At 45.9% G+C, this 19,028-nt stretch overlaps 1 protein-coding gene across 2 annotated transcripts in view; it reads right to left on the reverse strand.

Moving 5' to 3' along the window:
• The window catches only part of nkain2 (sodium/potassium transporting ATPase interacting 2), an 851,703-nt gene that overhangs the window by 55,908 nt on the left and 776,767 nt on the right, over positions 1–19,028 (reverse strand). For both annotated transcript variants that reach the window (XM_072499279.1, XM_072499278.1), the window contains one exon: positions 5,967–6,027. In XM_072499279.1, coding sequence (XP_072355380.1) covers positions 5,967–6,027 — 61 coding nt within the window. The remainder of the gene's footprint in view (positions 1–5,966; positions 6,028–19,028) is intronic.

Genomic DNA, 19,028 nt, shown 5'->3' on the forward strand with positions numbered 1-19,028 from the left:
AAAGTATTCCTCACAATCTTCCTCTGGTGCCTCACTCAAAGCCTGTGCAGGTCGTTTCAGAACCGCGTGGAGATAGAGATGCCGAGATGACGGAGGCAGCGGACTCCGACTCCGAGATGGAGACACAGGACGCCTCAGAGGGGGAATCCTCGGGCCCACGGGCCATGAATGTACAACCATTACGCCGTTCATCACGGAAGCGCCATTCTCCGTCTCGTTATACACCGCCCTGGCCTGCGTCTGGCCTGCGGCAAAACGAGTCCGACGCCCTCCTTCGCCAGGGTCTTCGGTGGATTCCTTGGACTTTGGGGAGGAGGGATGTTATAACCTGCCTGCTTACCACTGGCTGGGGACTAATGGCAGTCCCCCAATCCTTTGGGAGTACGAGTTTCCCCAATGAGGGGGGCGGAGAAATCATTAGCAGATTCCCTGTACAAATAAAGCTGGCCAGCTTGGAACCAGCTAGAGGAGAGTGAGCGGCAAGGAGTTGCTGCTGCTGTTGTATTTTCTATGTTATTGTAAATAAATGTTATTTCTTTCTATCCTTCAAGCTATGCTGGATTCTTCGTGGTCCTCACAAAAATAATGCTCTTGTGAAGTGCGTTGGGACTTTTTACAATTTTAAAATGGAAGTTGTTGTTGAGATACCAGAAGAACTAATCTATATACTGCCTTACATTTCTACTTTCATCACTTGTGTTGCTGGAGCGGAATGCCTGGCAGGTTTTCATAGAATTATAGAATTTACAGTGCAGAAGGAGGCCATTCGGCCCATCGAGTCTGCACTGGCTCTTGGAAAGAGCACCTTACCCAAGGTTAACACCTCCACCCTATCCCCAAAACCCAGTAACCCCACCCAACACTGAGGGCAATTTTGGACACGAAGGGCAATTTATCATGGCCAATCCACCTAACCTGCGCATCTTTGGACTATGGGAGGAAACCGGAGCACCCGGAGGAAATCCATGCACACACGGGGAGGATGTGCAGACTCTGCACAGACAGTGACCCAAGCCGGAATCGAACCTGGGACCCTGGAGCTGTGAAGCAATTGTGCTATCCACAATGCTACCGTGCTGCCCTGGTTTTCATTCCACTATATGTGCCAGCCTTATTTACCAACTTTCTGACTCTGGTTCTATATTCTCCATTGATGGTCAAGTCATCATGCTGCACACTCCAGAATTAATTTCTCTGCATTTCTGTCACAACTTTCAAAAATCTCTTTACACATGCTGTTTCTTGAGCTTTGTACCACATCCTCCAATTCCCCTTCTATTCCTGCTACCCCCAAATACAAGGATTGATGCAATATCTTTGGACATTAAATGTATTATAGAAATGCTCGTTGTTGTTGAGATGTGACAGAATCCAATCAGTGAAAACATATCAAAAACTTCAGTCATTGAGAATGTGCTTCGAATTTATTAAACAAAATGGCTATCATTTCTTACCAGGTAGTACATCTGCTTAACCTTTCACTTAATTAGAACCCTTTTTTTGATGCTGTGTTTTCTAGGACCATAAAGGATTTTTTTTTTAGTTTCAGCTGACAAATAATGCTTACTGCAATTTCATTGATTTTTTTCCTGAACACTAGAGGTGTTTCCAAGGTAAACTGGTACCTTTGTCTGTGTCATTTTTAGAAAAGTAGAGCAGCGATAGACAGAATTAAGGGAATATATGTTCAAAGTAGCTTGCAATATTGCATCAAGCATAAGTAATTATTCATCAAAAGCAAGGTCACAGAAAAACATTTTGCTGTGTGCCTCACACAATCTAAAAAGACAGATTCATTATGGTATTCAGAATGACCATTACGACCATGATGTCATTTTCATTTTATTCGCGTGTTAACTATTTATCTAAAAGTCATTAATATGAGAAATGTTTGCACGAGTTTTTACCCTGCTCAAACTTAAATGTGGTTTATTTCTATTTGAATACACTTTAAATTTTAATTATGGTGCACATAGTTACAAATGGAATGATCTAAATTGGCAAAAATCAACCTTAATTATTCCCGATCTAATTCCTTTGCTAGGAGGATCCTCATGGGGCCAAGCTAGGACTGAAAGTGATCAAAAGCTGTATTTGATTTTCAAAAATGAAATTGAATTTCAATAAAATGTAAAAGTAATTGCTGCATTCTTGCAGCAAATTAAAACATATGCTGGTTTTAATTAAGCTACCTTCGAATTTGCAAATAAAAATCTGACAGTCTTCTGAATAGCTCTTTCTAAAAACATGATTTCCCACGTAAAAAGAATTCTCACCAGTGAAAGAGTTAAAATGTAAATGTTCAGCTGTCCTAAAACCAAGCATGACAAGCCTAGCTGGAAATAAAATTAACATGTACAAAACCATCAAAACACTTCCGCCCCATTTAGTTTTTGCGTACGACTACACTCCGGTCTCTTGTGAACACTTTCTGCAGCACTTTCATTATTTATGAAAGCAGCAATCCATAACCAATCTTCCTCCCATGTCAACCTTGTTCAATGTATGAGCCGAGGCTCTCAGTTTAAAACATTGGCAATTAATTGGACAAACAAAGAAGATGTAAATCTATCACTGCCATCTGACTTTTATAATCAACCCAGCTTTTTATCCACTTTCATTTCTCAAAGTTCAGTCTTAATTCCTTCTTATAACCAAACTTAATTTTCTTCTGATAATAGATAGAGATTCCTTACTGTATGTTATATTCTGATGGGAACAACCTACTTCATGTTCTTGGGAAATGGTTTATTGAAATCATACATTGACAGATATTTACCCTCCAGTTAATTGTAATATCATCGACGATATACAATAAGCTAAAATAAAAGACATACATACTTCTGCAGAATACTAGTTGTTACCTGTCTAAAAATCACTGGACAAATCTAATTTAGGTTGGATAGGCCTCAAAAACTAAAGCTATAGGTAGATTTAATTGTCTCCTCTAATTTTGATGGAATAACAACAAAAACTCAGGAAAATTACATTTTAAACAAATGACTGTGACATATTTTTAGTTTCTGAGTCACTTCTGCTGAAGTAAATGACAGGTGACTGGGAGCTACCCCACAATAATTCAGTCCCTTAGTGCTCGACCTTATTAAACATGTTCTGAACTCCCACACTGATTACACATCCTGGCTGATTTTCACTCAACGAACAGCATTTTATGCTCATCATTTATACCAGTGTTCTATGTTATACTGTGCACAATAAGAGACCCGGGGCAGAATATGAATTGAGACTCAGTTTATATTAATTGAGAATAGATTCTAGATTTAGATTTATTGACACATATACGGAGGTAGTGAAAAGTGTTGTTCTGCGTACAATCCAGGCAGATCGCTCCATACATTAGAACATACGATAAATACAAGGGCTGGGATTTCACATTGCCCCTTCCTGAGAAAAAAAAACTGGGGAAGAATATATTTCTAACTTTAGGAAAGTTACATGGCAATTTCATTTTCTAGTTGATCTCCTAGTGATGCTCATGGGAGTCTGATGTTATTTGAATAACTAGATTTGTACCAGAAACCGTGCCACTTGTCCACGAGAAATCCTGAGTGGCTCCAATCATTTTAATGGGTGGGCTTCGTTATTTTGTCACAGGCCAGTTGCCCTTGAGTTTTTTGCCATTAACAGGTGGATCATCAGTGAGGGGTTGGAATTTCCAGCAGGCCCAGCATCACCAAAAGAGAGATAGAGGAAGGACTGGATTTTACCAATGAGGATCAAGTCCTGCTGTTGGGCTGAAAGCAGTATTCAACCTCGCTCTAGCAGATGGCAGGATCCTGGGCTGGCATTTTACCAGAGGAAGCCAATTAACAGGCCATCGCTAGGGCCGCTATCCAACTGAGGTTGGCAGCCCTCCTCCCAGAGGCGCCGGCCCAATGCTGACCATGGCAGCACGAATGTATCAGAGCACCCTTGAAGGCATGTAATTTTTTCTGAGGAAGCTGAGACCAGGCAGGCAAGCCCATTTATTAGGATGGGGGCAGAGTGAGAGGTTATTCCTGTACCATTACCTCTTGAGTTCCCCAAGGATCCATTCTTGCCCCCTTACTATTTCACGTCTCACTACTGCCCATCAGCAACATCATCTGAAAGCATAACATTAGTTTGCACCATCTCTCTTGATTCTTGCACTGTTGCTAAATTATCAGACTGTTTATTCTACATCCAGAGAAGGCTGAAACCATTGTTTTTGGTCTCCACTCCAAACTCCATCCCCTAACCTCCGACTCCATCCCTCCCTGGCAACAGAAATTAAACCAATCTATTTGCAGCAGATTACATTTGACCCCGAGTTGAGCTCCCGACCTCCTATCCACGCCATCACTAAAACTGCCTATTTCTACCTCGTAACATTGCTCAACTTCGATCATCTGCTGCTGATGCCAGTATTCAAGCCTTTGTTTCCTCTAGACTTGACTATTCCAATATCCTCATGGCTGGTCTCCCAAAATTCTGCTCTGCATGCTTAACTCAAAATCCCATTCACCAGTCATCTCAGTTTGCTGACATTGAATCCGTGTTAAGCAGTGTCCTGATTTTAATGTTTTCATTCTGGTTTTCAAATCCTTCCATGGCATTGTTACCTTCTCCAGCTGCACAACCCTCCAAGATTATCTTACCTGTTGAGCATCAGTGATGGGCACGCCTTCACTTGTCAGCCCCTATGCTCTTGAATACCCTCCAGAAACCACTCCATCTCACTTTCCTTCTTTAAAGCACTCTTAAAATGTACCTCTTTGACCAAGATTTGGGTTATCTGACCTAATATCTCCTCACGTGGCTCAGTGTCATATTGTGTTTAATGATGATCCTGTGAGAGCATCTGGGGACATTTTATTCTTTTAAAAGTGCTACATAAATAGAAGTTGTGATTGTTGTTGGGTTTCACATCACTCATTTTATTACTCCACCAAATAAATGGAAGCCCATTCTGACCCCCATAAGCAATTGTTCAGAATACATTTGTTCACATAAATTGAATACAATGATTGCTTTTTAATGTCAGAGAATATGTGATAAATTTGATGAAGTGATTGACCTTTAACAGACAGTCATGCTGTACTTCAACATAAAATGCTTGAGACCAGTATACCACTGCATTATTAGAGAAGGTGCAATATTTATGCATTTTTATTTGAAACCTTGAGGCTTAAATTTAGATTGTTAGAAGTATTACTTAATTTAAAAAATATATATATTTTTATTCTCCTCCTTTTTCACATTTTCTCCCAAATTTACACCCACCAACAATAAACAATAATCTGTAACAAATATGTCAATCCCCATATCAATAATAACGATCCCATCCTCCCACCAAACCCCAAACATTAGCCTGCATGTTCACACAAACAAATGACAAAAAGGAATTAGGGATCACCCATAGTTGCCATTAACACACACAGCCCCCCCTCCCCACAACCCTCCCACCCACACGCCCCAACTAATGTTTGATGTTATCCAGTTCTTGAAAGTGCATAATGAATAATGCCCATGAATTGTAGAACCCCTCCAACCATCCCCTCAGTTCAAACTTAACCTTCTCAAGAGTCAAGAATTCCAACAGGTCCCCCCGCCACGCCAGGGCACAGGGTGGAGAGGTTGCTCTCCAACCTATCAGGATCCACCTTAGGGCGATCAACGAGGCGAAGGCTACAACATCTGCCTCCTCACCCGTTTCCAACCCTGTGAACATTTCACAGTATAGCAAAAGCTAATTTCCCTGACAACTGCAGCTCCATGGTTCCAGCACTGTTTAATGTGATCAGGCTATGAATGAACATCTTGTGTTTTTTGTGTTGGAATAGAGGACTTGGAATTTTCTCTCATCTCCTTATCTCAATACAAAATATACTGGAGTATTCATTAGTAGCATAGTAATGCTGATCTAATTTATAAATGCATAAACCTTTTTGATTTCCTTCATCTTTGACATCTTGAGTACTTACAGCTGTCTTCTTCTTCAGCAAAAATTTTGATAACGTAACAGGCATAGACAAACCCAAGAAGCTGGAAAAGAAACAAAATATCCATCACCTACAAATGCAAAAATTAGAACAAAATGAAGGTAATGGTTAGGTAGTTAAAAAACTGAAGCACTGAACTCAGTCTTGAATACAAATCTTAAATTCAGGCATCTGTCTGCAGCGATTCCCTAGACCCCTTGCTAAAGTGGTTCTTCTCCTGGTGGGTTCAGCATATCGCCCTAATCAAAAAGACTTTCTTTAATTAGAAGTTGACAAAGGAATACTAATTTAACAAGCTTATAAGCAGTAAAAATAATGCTAGGTAGGCAGACACACATGTACCCAAGCCTTTTTGTCTGTGCCACTAAGAATCTCAGAGATGGAGGCAAACTCCCTTCCTCTCCCAGGATGAGGAATTTCGGTAAGATCTCACTGTAACCCCTTCCTTGCATCATTACCCAGATAAAATTATAAACTCGCCAAATGGGGAATCACAAATGAGAAGCTATGTTCTGTAACCGTCTGCTGGTACATAGTTTGTAAAGCAGTACAGGCTGACGTGTTCTGTCCCGAGGCATGGTACATTGGCAAGACCATGCAGACGCTGCGCCAACGGATGAACGGACATCGCATGACAATCACCAAGCAGGAATGCTCCCTTCCAATCGGGGAACACTTCAGCAGTCAAGGGCATTCAGCCTCTGATCTTTGCATAAGCGTTCTCCAAGGCGGCCTTCAGGACGTGCGACAATGCAGAATCGCTGAGCAGAAACTGACAGCCAAGTTCCACACACATGAATATGGCCTCAACCGGGACCTTGGATTCATGTCGCATTACATTCACCCCCCACCATCTGGCCTGGGCTTGCAAAATCCTACCAACTGTCCTGGCTTGAGACAATTCACACCTCTTTAACCTGTGATTATCCCTCTCTCCAGTCGCTCCGTCTGGACCTGTAAAAACTGAATTACCTGCAATGACTCACATTCAAAGTATCATCCTGCATCATTGACTTTGTCTATTTTGTGTTTCTGGAACCCACCTCTTCATTCACCTGAGGAAGGAGCTGCACTTCAAAAGCTAGTGATTCGAAACAAACCTGTTGGACTTTAATCGGGTGTTGTCAGACTTCTTACTGTTCAAAAAGATTGTTCATGGTGCTATTTCCACATTGGGGGGTAAATCCAAAATGAGTACACTGCAATCTGCCTGCATCAGTAGCTTAAGACATGTCCAATTTAACGTGATCTTGGTAGGCATTCCTCAAGACTTCCAGAATACACGCCGAAGGAGTTTACAAAGACTAAGCCGTGGACACTTCTGTTCTGCAGTGTGTTCAGCCTACCCGTAAGTCATTTGTCATTGAACGAAAACTACAACAGTAGGCTCAGAATCAAAGCAATGTAAGAAGCAGCAAATAACAACAAAAAAATGAAAGTGACATAAATCGCATAAATCAAAGTGTGCATTTTATTAGCCTAAATTTCCCCATATGGCTGCAGTGTAGACTTGAATGGCCTGAAGTAAGTTTTAGGCAGATTTAAATGAAAGGGCACATTTGTGTAATTTTATGAGGTTAACTAATTAGTGTCGCTTTAGGTGAGATATGGAGACAAGCAGGGAACACTATTAGTAAAAGCATAAGATTTTGCATGCAACAATTAGAATGGAATGTTACAATAGAGTGACACCATAGAATTATAGGACCATCGAAAAGTTACAGCATAGAAAGAGGCCATTCAGCCCATTGTGTCTGTTCCGACCAAATGTTCAAAATGAAAACGAACTAGCCACCCATTCTCGTCCCACCTTCCAGCATCTGGTCCGTAACCTTGTAGATTACAGCACTTCAGATGCAGATTGGGTACCTTTTAAATGAGGTGAAGGTTTCTGCCTCCACTGCCAAATGAGGGAGTGAATTTCAGGCACCTGCCACCATGTGGGTGAAGAGGTTTTTTATCGTATCCCCATGATCTCCTGCAGTAAAGCAGTGCCTGTGGCTCCAGTTTGTTAAGGAATACGGTGGCTGGGTAGTACTAGTGGCTGTGAAGGACACATTAATTCTTGACTGTTCGAGGCCAACAGCGATGAGAGAGAGATGGGGGAGAGCAGCCAAGAACACACAATACAAGGAGGTACAAAGGGGGGAGGAAATGAGGAGGAACCACAGGGAGAAGCATGAAGGAGGGGAAGGGGAAGGAGAGGGGGAAGGAAGCCCCTCCCCCTGAACCTACAAGGCCTGCACCAAAAACCACAGAAGGTGTGGGGAAAAAAGAACAAAACAAAGAACAGGAGCTCAGTGATCGAACACCCAGGGCAGAAACGGGGGATATCAAGGTGTGGGGGGGGGGGGGGTGGGGGGGCGGCAGGTGGGGGGGGGGGGGGGGGCTGGGGAGAAGATATACCAAGAAAAATGAATGTAAATAAGAAACTGTATGAATTGTAAATATCACTCACAATACTGTCACCCTATAAAATTGAAAATTCCAATAAAAACATTTTTTAAAAAACTTTACACTTAGGGACAATTTGTAGTGGCACTGAGGACATTGCCAACATAAACAGTCAGTTATCCATGGTGTGTGAGGTAACTACTTGGTCGCTCATGCAACTGAGTTACTCCACCCCGTTCCCCTCCCCCTCGCAAAAGGACAACTGATAGTAGCAAGAGAGGCTTTTGCCATTTTAAGGTAGCAGGATTCCCAATAATTAGGAAATTATATATTTTTCCAAATGAGATGATGTGGACCCTTGCACCAGCGAGTGGCATAATAAAAGATCTGACCATCTCTACATTGCAACCATCTACATCCGATTTTACACATCAGGATCCACTTCCCAGGCAGCTGTCATGACAAAAAGAATGTCTTGCATTTATGTAGTGCCTTTCATCCAGAAGACATCTCAAATTGCTTCACAGCTAATCAAGCACTTTTGAACTATAATTGTGATTCAGAAAAGACGAGAATAAGGGGTGCGTTTGGAGCCGGATGACTACCCCGAAGTGAGACAGAGACAGAGTGAGGAGAAAATTAGGCTCCCATTGGAAGTTTGTGCACAGGGGAAAGAGGTGTGGTATACATAGGAATTATTTTAAATCTAGAACAGGAGCAGTTGCGCACAGACCTCGGAGCGGCGCACAGACCTCGTCTTTGGAACAGTTTGAAAAAAAAATCACAACATTCACATCACAGGAAAACTGCAAGTTCATTGGTTGGTAAGAAACTGCTATCAGGGAATGCTTTAAAATAGCTGTACATTTAAAAAATGTTTTAATTTTAAAGATGTAGCTACTTGGATATGAGTAAGAAACACCAGGAATAAGGGGGAGTCAAGGCCAGAAAAACAAATAGAATAAGAAATCAAAGTAAAATGAAATTAATTATAGGGAAGTAACGTTAACTCATGGCATCGCATCTTGGTCGTGTGGAATGCATGCTCTGTAATATGTGGAAGGTGTGGACACTACTGCTGACCTAGATGACTACATGTGCAGGATGTTCTGCCTGCAGCAGAAACAGCTCTGGGTTTTGGAGTTGAAGCGATGGTTGGAGTCACTGTGGCGCATCCGAGAGGTTCAGAGCAACATGGATAGCACACTCAGAGAAATGTTCACACCACAGGTTAGGAGCATGGAGTCAGAAAGGGGATGGGTGACTGCCAGGTAGTTAGTGCAGGAGTTCCCTAGGGTCTCGCTCACTTATCGTTTTCCATTTTGGACACTTGAGGACACCAATTCGTCAGGGGAGTGCAGTCAGAGCCACGTTTCTGGACCAAGAATGGTTCGGTTGTACAGGGAGGATAAAGAAAGGAAGGGCAATAGTGATAGGAGATCCAATACTTAGGAGAATAGACAGGTATTTCTGCTACCATGGATGTGACTCCAGGATAGTACATTGCCTCCATGGTGCCAGGGTCAAGGATGTCACCGAGCAGCTGCGTGACATTCTTCTGGGGAACACAGGAACAAGAGTAGCCCATTCAGCCCTTTGAGTCTGCTCCACCATTCAATATTATCATGGTTGACTGGACCATTCAATGCCATTTATACACTATCCACATAACCCTTTATGTTATCGTTAATCAGAAATCTATCAATCTTTACCTTAAACATACTCAATGACTGAGTTTCCACAGCCCCCTGGAGTAGAAAATTCCAAAGATTCACAACCACCTGTGCAAATAAATTTCTCCTATCTCGGTCCAAAGTGGCACCGCACTCCATCCCCCCCCACCCCCGCCCAAGTTATTCCTTTAATTATTTTGTAGATTTCAATGAGATCACCTCTGATTCTTCAACCGCTACAGAATATTGGCCCAGTTTGCCCAATCTTTCTTCATTTAAAAAAAAAAAATCTTTTTATTCTCCTCATTTTCAACATTTTCATCGATAAACAACCAAAGAAGTAACAAACAAAAACAAATACGATAACAAGCCCCCACACACAAACCGCACCTCGCTCAATATACAGATCAAAACATCCACCCGTACGTTCCAGGTAAAAAACAGAAATTAACAGTCAATCCGTAAACAGTGTAATAAAAGACAACAATAACGCCTACCGGAACCCCCTTCTCTCCCATAATGTTCAATGGCAACCAATTCTCGGAATTGCATAATAAACAGTCCCCATGAATTGTGAAACCCTTCCTTCATCCCCTTCAGCTGAAACATCACCTTCTTGAGAGTCAAAGGAAAATTCAAGTGGATCTCCCCCGCCAAGCAATGTCACAGGATGGAGAAGCTGACCTCCACCCCAACAGGACCCAACACCATGCAATCAGCGAGACGAAGGCTAAAAACATCTGCCCCACACCTGCCTGTTACCTGAGCCAGTCCGACACCCCGAAAATGGCTTCTCGGGGCTCCGTATCCAAATTCACGTGCACTACCCCCGAGATAACCTAATCTTTCTTCATAAGACAGTCTCCCCATCCATGGAACAAGTCGGATGAATCTTTGTTGCACTCCCGCTGTGTCAATAATATTCTTTTGGAGGTACGGAGAAACTACACACAGTACTCCAGGTGCACTCTAATCAAGTTTCTATACAATTGAAGCAAAACTTCACTATTCCTGTACTCAAATTTTCTTGTGATAAAGGCTAACAGTCAATTACCCTTCCTAATAGCTTGCTGCACCTGCATGTTAGTCTTCAGTGACTTCATAGTACAGAAGGAGGTCATGCAACCCATCGAGTCTTCACCGACATGTGGACTTCCAGTGGCGCAGTAAGGGGAAGATATGGCTCCTGCTGGAGAACTGTGACCTTTTTGCCCTTTTTCTTGGCGCCACGGGTCGTTTACTTCTTGGAAACTCATGAAACTTATCGGGGTAGTGTTCTCTCTTTGTTGAGATGCCCAGAAGAAACAAAGCCAAGAAAGATTTCAGCAGAAACTCGTTGAGGGAGTCTGAAGCCTCTCAGGGCACAAGATGGCAGAATTGGCTTCTTTCTCTCCATCCACTCCACTAATGGCCGGGACTCTCACTAGTATTTTGATGTGGAGATGCCTCCACATTTTGATGAACCATAGTATTTTGATGAAAGAGTTCGTGAAACATGTCAGAAGATCTTAAAAGATCAATCGAAGAGGCCTTGGCCTTGGTTGTGGAAAACTCTAGTAAGACTGTTGAAGCCCATGGAGTCATGATTAAGTGTATGGAGGCAGCTCTAACAAACCTCAGTGATCGGATTGCTGCACTGGAGTCCGATCGGATTTTGGTAAGCTGAATGACTTGGAAAACAGGTCTCGGAGGCAGAACATCCGGATTGTGGGGTTATCCATGGAATATTTCTTGGACGTGTTCCTTAAAATGGTGGGTGAGATTTGATTTGCATCCCCACCTGGATTAGACCGGGCCAATCACTCACTTCGATCCAAGCCTTGTTCTGATAACCCACCTCATGAGGTGATCATTAGATTCCACAGTTTAAGAAGAGAGGATTCTTCGATGGCCAAGGGAGCACCTTCAACTGGGAAGGTCACTCCATTAGGCTGTGGAGTGCGGAGCTAGCGAAAAAAAGAGCCCCGTTTAATGGAATGAAAGCCACCCTGTATAAGAGTGGAGTCAGTTTCGGGATGGCCTATCCAGCTCGCCTTAGATTCACTTTTGAGGAAAATTTTGAGGATGTGGGCGTCGCTGGCTGGGTCAGCATTTGTTGCCATCCCCTGAGGGCATTTAAGAGTCATCCACATTACTGTGGGTCTGGAGTCATATGTAGGCCAGACCAGATAAGGATGACAGATTTCCTTCCCTAAAAGACATTCGTGAACCGATGTTTTTTTTGCAACAATCAACCCATGGTTTCATGGTCGTTATTAGACTTTTAGTTCCAGATTTTTATTGAATTCAAATTCCACCATCTGCCCTGGTGGGATTGGAACCCATGTCCCCAGAGCATTATCCTGGGTCTCTGGATTACTAATCTAGTGACAATACCATTACGTCACTGCCTCCTCAGGATTAAGGGGTGGTTGGAGATCTTCAATCCGTTTGGTCATCCGGAATTTTAGAGGTTTGAATGGCCCAGGAAAAGGTTGAGGGTATTTTCCCATTTTAAGAGTTTAAACTCCAATGTTGTCTTATTGCAGGAGATCCACTTGCGTATCAGAGATCAGACCAGGCTGTGCAAGGGGGACGTGGTTGGGCAGGGTTTTCATTCCGGTTTCGATGGTAGGGCCAGGGGTATGGGTATTTTAATTAATAAAAGAGTTCAGTTTTCCTCTTCTCAGATTATAGCTGACCCCAATAGCCAATATGTTACTGTTTGTGACTGTCAAACACCCTGCTAATCATGGTCAATGTTTATGCCCCCAACTGGGATGATACGAATTGTATTAATTCCCTGTTAGCCTCCCTCCCAACTTTGACTCACATCAGCTTATTTTAGGTGGTGTCCTGAACTGTGTTTTGTATCCTATATTGGACGATTCCAAACGTAAAGCTCTTGTTCCATCTGGGATGGCTGGGGCTTTGTCTGCTTTTATGACTCAGGTGAGGTGGGGGAGGGTCGGGGGGGGGGGGGGGGGGTTGTACTCGAACGATAAGAGACTTTTTTTCCCCTCAAAATGATCACCATTCATATTCCAATATTGATTTCTTTTGGATAGGGTTCTCCTCCCTTTGGTGGCAGCGGCTGAATACTCAGCAATTGTTATTTTGGACCGTGTTCCGCACTGGAGATTAGATACTACATTGTTGGATGATTAGTGAGCATATCCACCTCCATAACGACTTTATAAAATGTAATAGATCCGATTCAATCTCCCCTTCCATGCTGCTGGAGGCTCTTAAGGCAGTCCTTATGTGGGGGGTGGGGGGGAATCGGCCTCCTTTGAGGTCCCGCAGATACTCAATCCGGTCGGCAACCTCATTTCCCTCCCTTCCCAGGTCAAAGCGGCTTTTAAATCTTTTTATCGCAATCTTTATGGATCGGAGTTCCGCCTGTCCGACTTCCTGGGCAGTCTACCCATCCCAACTGTCGAGGTGGATAAGAGCAGTGAGTTGGAGACTCCGTTGTGCCCCGACGAGATTTTAAAATGTATTGGGCTGGTGCAGTCTGGCAAGGCACCTTGTCCGGATGGTTTTCCGACTGAATTTTATTAGACTTTCTCGGAGCAACCTGTACCTTTATTATTGGCCGTGTTCAATGATTCCCGTGGTCACTGCCTCCAAACATTACTCATGCTTCTATTTACTTGCTCCGTAAGAGGGACAAGGATCTGACAGAGTGTGGTTTATACAGTCCTATCTCACTTTTGAATGCGGCATCAAGCTGCTTCCTAAGTTGCTGGTACTCTGGTTGGAGCCCTGCCTCCCAAGCAAACGTACACCCGATGCCCCATCAAACAGGCTTTGTGAAAGGCTAACAATTGTCGGCAAATAAATGTTGCCTCTTAAGTGTTTCCCACTCTCCAGTACCTGAACCTGAGGTCATAGTATCTCTTGATGCTAAAAGTGGCAGCATTTATTTGAGATTTACGAGAGCTTTGGATTTGGTCATAAATTTGATTCCTGAATTCGCCATGTTAAATAATGCCCCTCTGCCAAGTATTCATAAGAACACTTTCTACTCTGATTATTTTCCTTTGAATAGGAGCTCTAGGCAGGGCTTCTCACCTTCTCCACTGTTGATCGCCCTGGCAATCCTCTCTCTGCAGCAGTGAGATCCTCGGGTCAGTGGAAGGGCATTAGTGGAGATGGGGCATCGGGTGCCTCTCTGTGCGGATGACCTACCTCTTCATATTAGACCCAACTCCCTCCATCTTCAGTATAAATAGGCTGCTCAACAACTTCGGCTCCTTCTCTGGGTAGAAATTTAATTTAGGCAAGTGTGAATGTTTCCCAGTTAACCCCCACCGGGAAGTAAGCCGAATTGGGAACGTTACCTTTTTGCCTTCCTAATACAAGCTTCCGCTATCTGGGCATTCGGGTGGCCCACAACTGGGCCTCACTTCAAAAGTTGAATTCACAAGCCTGATTACTAGTGTCAAAAAACAGCCTGGTATGGCAACTGATCGGCCGTAGACCGTAAGAAACTACAGAGTCGTGAACACCGCCCAATCCATCACACAGGGCAGCACGGTAGCATTGTGGATAGCACAATTGCTTCACAGCTCCAGGGTCCCAGGTTCGATTCCGGCTTGGGTCACTGTCTGTGAGGAGTCTGCACATCCTCCCCGTGTGTGCGTGGGTTTCCTCCGGGTGCTCCGGTTTCCTCCCACAGTCCAAAGATGTGCAGGTTAGGTGGATTAGGCATGCTGGCCTTCATAGCAAGAGGATTTGAGTATAGGAGTAGGGATGTCTTGCTGCATTTATATAGGTCCTTGGTGAGGCGACACCTTGTGTGCAGTTTTGGTCTCCTAGTTTGAGGAAGGACAGTCTTGCTATTGAGGGTGTCCAGCGAAGGTTCACCAGACAAATTCCCAGAATGACAGGACTGACATATGAAGAAAGACTGGATCGACTGGGTTTGTACTCGTTGGAATTTAGAAGAATGAGAGGGGATTTCATAGAAATATATAAAATCCTGACCGGACTGAACAGGCTAGATGTGGGAAGAATATTCCCGATGTTGGGGACGTCAAGAACTGGGGGTCACAGCCATTCAGAATTGAGATGAGGAAGAACTTCTTCTCTAGAGAGTTGTAAACTTGTGGAATTCTGAACCACAGAAATCTGTTGGGGCCAGTTAGTTGGATATAGTCACGAGGGAGCTGGACGTGGCCCTTGCGGCTAAGGGATCAAGGGAGATGGAGAGAAAGCGGGAGTGGGATACTGAATTTGCATGATCAGCCATGATCATATTGATTAGTGGTGTAGCTTGAAGGACCTAATGTCCTACTCCTGTAACTATTTTCTATGTTTCTATGTAACACAAATGTCCCTATAGCTGGCGTGAATCCCGCCCCCGCCGGTTGCCAAATTCTCTGGCACCGGAGATTCGGCGGGGGCGGGAATCGCGCCGCGCCGGTTGGCGGCCCCCCCCCCCCCCCCGATTCTCCGGCCCGGATGGGCCGAAGTCCCGCTGCTAAAATGCCTGCCCCGTCGGCGTAGATTAAACCACCTACCTTACCGGCGGGACAAGGCGGCGCGGGCGGGCTTCGGGGTCCTGGGGGGGCGCGGGGCGATCTAGCCCCGGGGGTGCCCCCACGGTGGCCTGGCCCGCGATCGGGGCCCACCGATCCGCGGGCGGGCCTGTGCTGTGGGGGCACTCTTTTCCTTCCGCCTTCGCCACGGTCTCCACCATGGCGGAGGCGGAAGACACTCCCTCCACTGCGCATGTGCGGGAATGCCATCAGCGGCCACTGACGCTCCCGCGCATGCGCCGCCCGGAGATGTCATTTCCGCGCCAGCTGGCGGGGCACCAAAGGCCTTTTCCGCCAGCTGGCGGGTGGAAATTCGTCCAGCGCGGGCCTAGCCCCTTAAGGTTGGGGCTCGGCCCCCCAAGATGGGGAGCATTCCGCACCTTTGGGGCGGCGCGATGCCCGACTGATTTGCGCCGTTTTGGGCACCAGTCGGCGGACATCGCGCCGATAGCGGAGAATTTCGCCTCAGTTCTTCCCAAGATCTCATCCTATGTCTTTTATCTGGCAGGATCCCCTTCAGACCATCCAGGTCCACTGTCCCTCATTCAGACCCTCAGTGGGCAGATACATTCACCATCACAGAGACCATCACCTTGGTGGATTATTGTGTTCATGCTCCTAGGGCATCCTCTGGTGAGCACCGCATACATGCTGCAGCACATCAGGTGGAGGCAGGAGGTGCTAAGGGACTGGACAGTCAAGAGGGTTGCCTAATGCCAAGAAACAACTGTTGCACTTCTGGAAAAGATTATCCCATTACTGCTGCAGATGCAGAAGCAGAGCCAGAAACTGTTGCAGGTGATGTAGTCTGATGCCCGGGCGCATGGAGCATCAATGACAGCACGGATGCATCTGCGTGTGGTCAATTGAGAGATCCCACACAGGTCCCCGCTAGAGTGCTGGAATGTACTAGAGGCAAAAAGGTTCAGGACAATCATCACATTGACAGCTACTGGGAGTGGGTGTCCTCCATACCCTCACGGTACCAGGTGCACCCCTGGGAGTGGGTGTCCTCCATACCCTCACGGTACCAGGTGCACCCCAATCCGGCACAGGTGGCGCACGGTCTCCCTGGTGAGTCGCAGTCGGCGGCGGCACATGTGGTCTGGCAACTCCTCAAAGGACAGGCGTTGGCGGTATACACGTGGCTGGATGTGGTGCCTCCTTCGCACCACCTCTTCAGCCTGTTGGATAGCCAGCACCTGAGCCTCACCGGCTGGCCCCTGTTCTTCTGGGGCAGGCTCCTCCTGCAAGGCCCTCCCTGGGCCATCCCTGGCGCTCTTGTCACCATGCAACCGCAACAGCAGGCAGGTAAATAATGAGAATAGCTGGCTCTAAACCAAAATACATATCTCTGCAGGGAGAGGGAGTGGGGGTGAGGGGTGGGGGGGGGGGGGGGGGGGGTGGGGGGGGGGGGGCAGGAGATACAGAGGTCAGCGAGCTGAGGATAACCTTGATCATCCAATGTCACCAGTTTACACGGTCACCCTGAGTTGTACTACTGCTGTTGTGTGGCCCACCCATCCCCGGAGATGTAGTCTGAAAGACATCCCTGTCCCCATCAGTGACTGGCCCCCATCATGTGATGTGAAAGCCTCTATCCTCACCACACATCCCTGCCAACACTGGTACCGGTGGCTGCCACAACTGATGTTAGTGATTGGTTGTGGCCGCGGTCTTGTTTGCTGTCTTGTTTCTCCCAATGGGGTCTACTGTGGGTCCTCTCACTGGGTGAGCCTTATGCTCCCCCAGCAGGAGGCTGGCAATTGGTTGTGTGGTAGAGACGTTCATACTGTGCAGCATTCATCTCCATGCTAAGAGTCTGGTGTGCCCAGATGGGGGATATGCCTGTTGGGACTTAGCTGCAGTGTGATGTAGAGCCTGGGTTTTACACAGTTGAGACAGATGGCTGTTCTGGTTTCCTGGCTGGGGGTAGGTTGGATGGGATCAGGGGCACAGTGGACATCTTGTGATCCTCAGGGGTGGGCTAGCTGATGGTAAGGCTTATACTCCAAGAGGGATGTGTGCCAAGGAGGGTTGTAGCAGCAACGGTGCATGTGCTCTTTGTTTGGGGTGAGCTTTGCTAATTCCCTGCTTCCTCTGCCGTGGAACAGCCTTTTTAAGGTGTGCACTGTGGAGTGCCAACACCTGGTGGACTGGTGATTGAGGATGGCCACATCCATCCCTTTGATTTTACTGCTGGGGTATCAGGTTTTCTAAATGACCGGACGCCCTCAGACATTTGTGGCCATTGTGAGGGTGCACTTTCAGAAGGTGGTTGTAATGGCCTCCTTCTGCACTGTAGGGATTCTATAGTTGGATTGGGATTTCTCCATAAACTGAGGGAAGCGCATTTCGATGGTCACTCGATATTATGACACAGTAAAAGAGATAGGAACCCATTGGAAGCTGGGTGTGACTCTGGACTATTTCCAACAAAGACTAATCCCATGCAGAGCTTTCTGTAAAGTATATTCATCCAGCCAGCTATCGGTTGTTTTAAGACATTCATGAGGATTATCTTTTCTGTAGTTTAGACCACTTGCCTAGTAGCCTTACTAAACTGATAATCCAGAGGTGAAAATATGATAACATGTTTGAATTTGCTCTTCTCTATATAGTAAGAAGTCTGACACCACCAGATTAAAGTCCAACAATTTTATTTGGAATCACTAGCTTTCGGAGCGCAGCTCCTTCATCAGGGTATCTGATCACCTAATGAAGGAGCTACGCTCTGAAAGCTAGTGATTCCAAATAAACTTGTTGGACTTTAACCTGGTGGTGTAAGATTTCTTACTGTACTCACTCCAGTCCAATGCCGGCATCTCCACATCTTGGCTACCTTCTCTATATATTTCCTGGAAATAATATTGTGGGTCTTTGTGAATCATTTTCAGTGCAAAACCGATATATTGGGATACGTTTAACCGCAAAAACAGGTGAGATTGTGTTGGGAGGGAGGTGTGTTAAATATCTGGGGCGTCATTCTCCGACCCCCCAGTGGGTCAGAGAATGGCCGTTGGCCGCCGTGAATCCCGCCCCCGCCGGTTGCCGAAGTCTCCGAAGAGAGGAAAGTCGGCGGGGCGTTAATGGCGCCACAGACGTCGGAGAATGGCACGGGTGGGCGCAAGGCAGTCGATTTTGGGCCTGCCGATATTCTCCCGTCCGGATGGGCCGAAGTCCCGTCGACGTGATGACCGTTCAAGTCGACGTAAATCAAACCTCCTTTTCATCGGCGTGAACCTGTGCTCCAGGTTCACGCCGACCAGCGTGGAGATGGGTGACGGCCTGGGGGGTTGGCCGCTGGACAGGCGATGGCGTGGCCGCAGTCTGAATGTGTGGGGAGAGGTGTGTGTAGGGTTGTGTGTGTGTGTGTGTGTGCGGCGGGGGGGTGGTTAGAGTGGGCTGGGCTCCGGGGGAGTGCCGGGAGGGGGGGTCAGTGCCGGGGAGGG

The sequence above is a fragment of the Scyliorhinus torazame genome, chromosome 4 (genome assembly GCF_047496885.1).
Source record: "Scyliorhinus torazame isolate Kashiwa2021f chromosome 4, sScyTor2.1, whole genome shotgun sequence".
Lineage (NCBI taxonomy): Eukaryota > Metazoa > Chordata > Chondrichthyes > Carcharhiniformes > Scyliorhinidae > Scyliorhinus > Scyliorhinus torazame.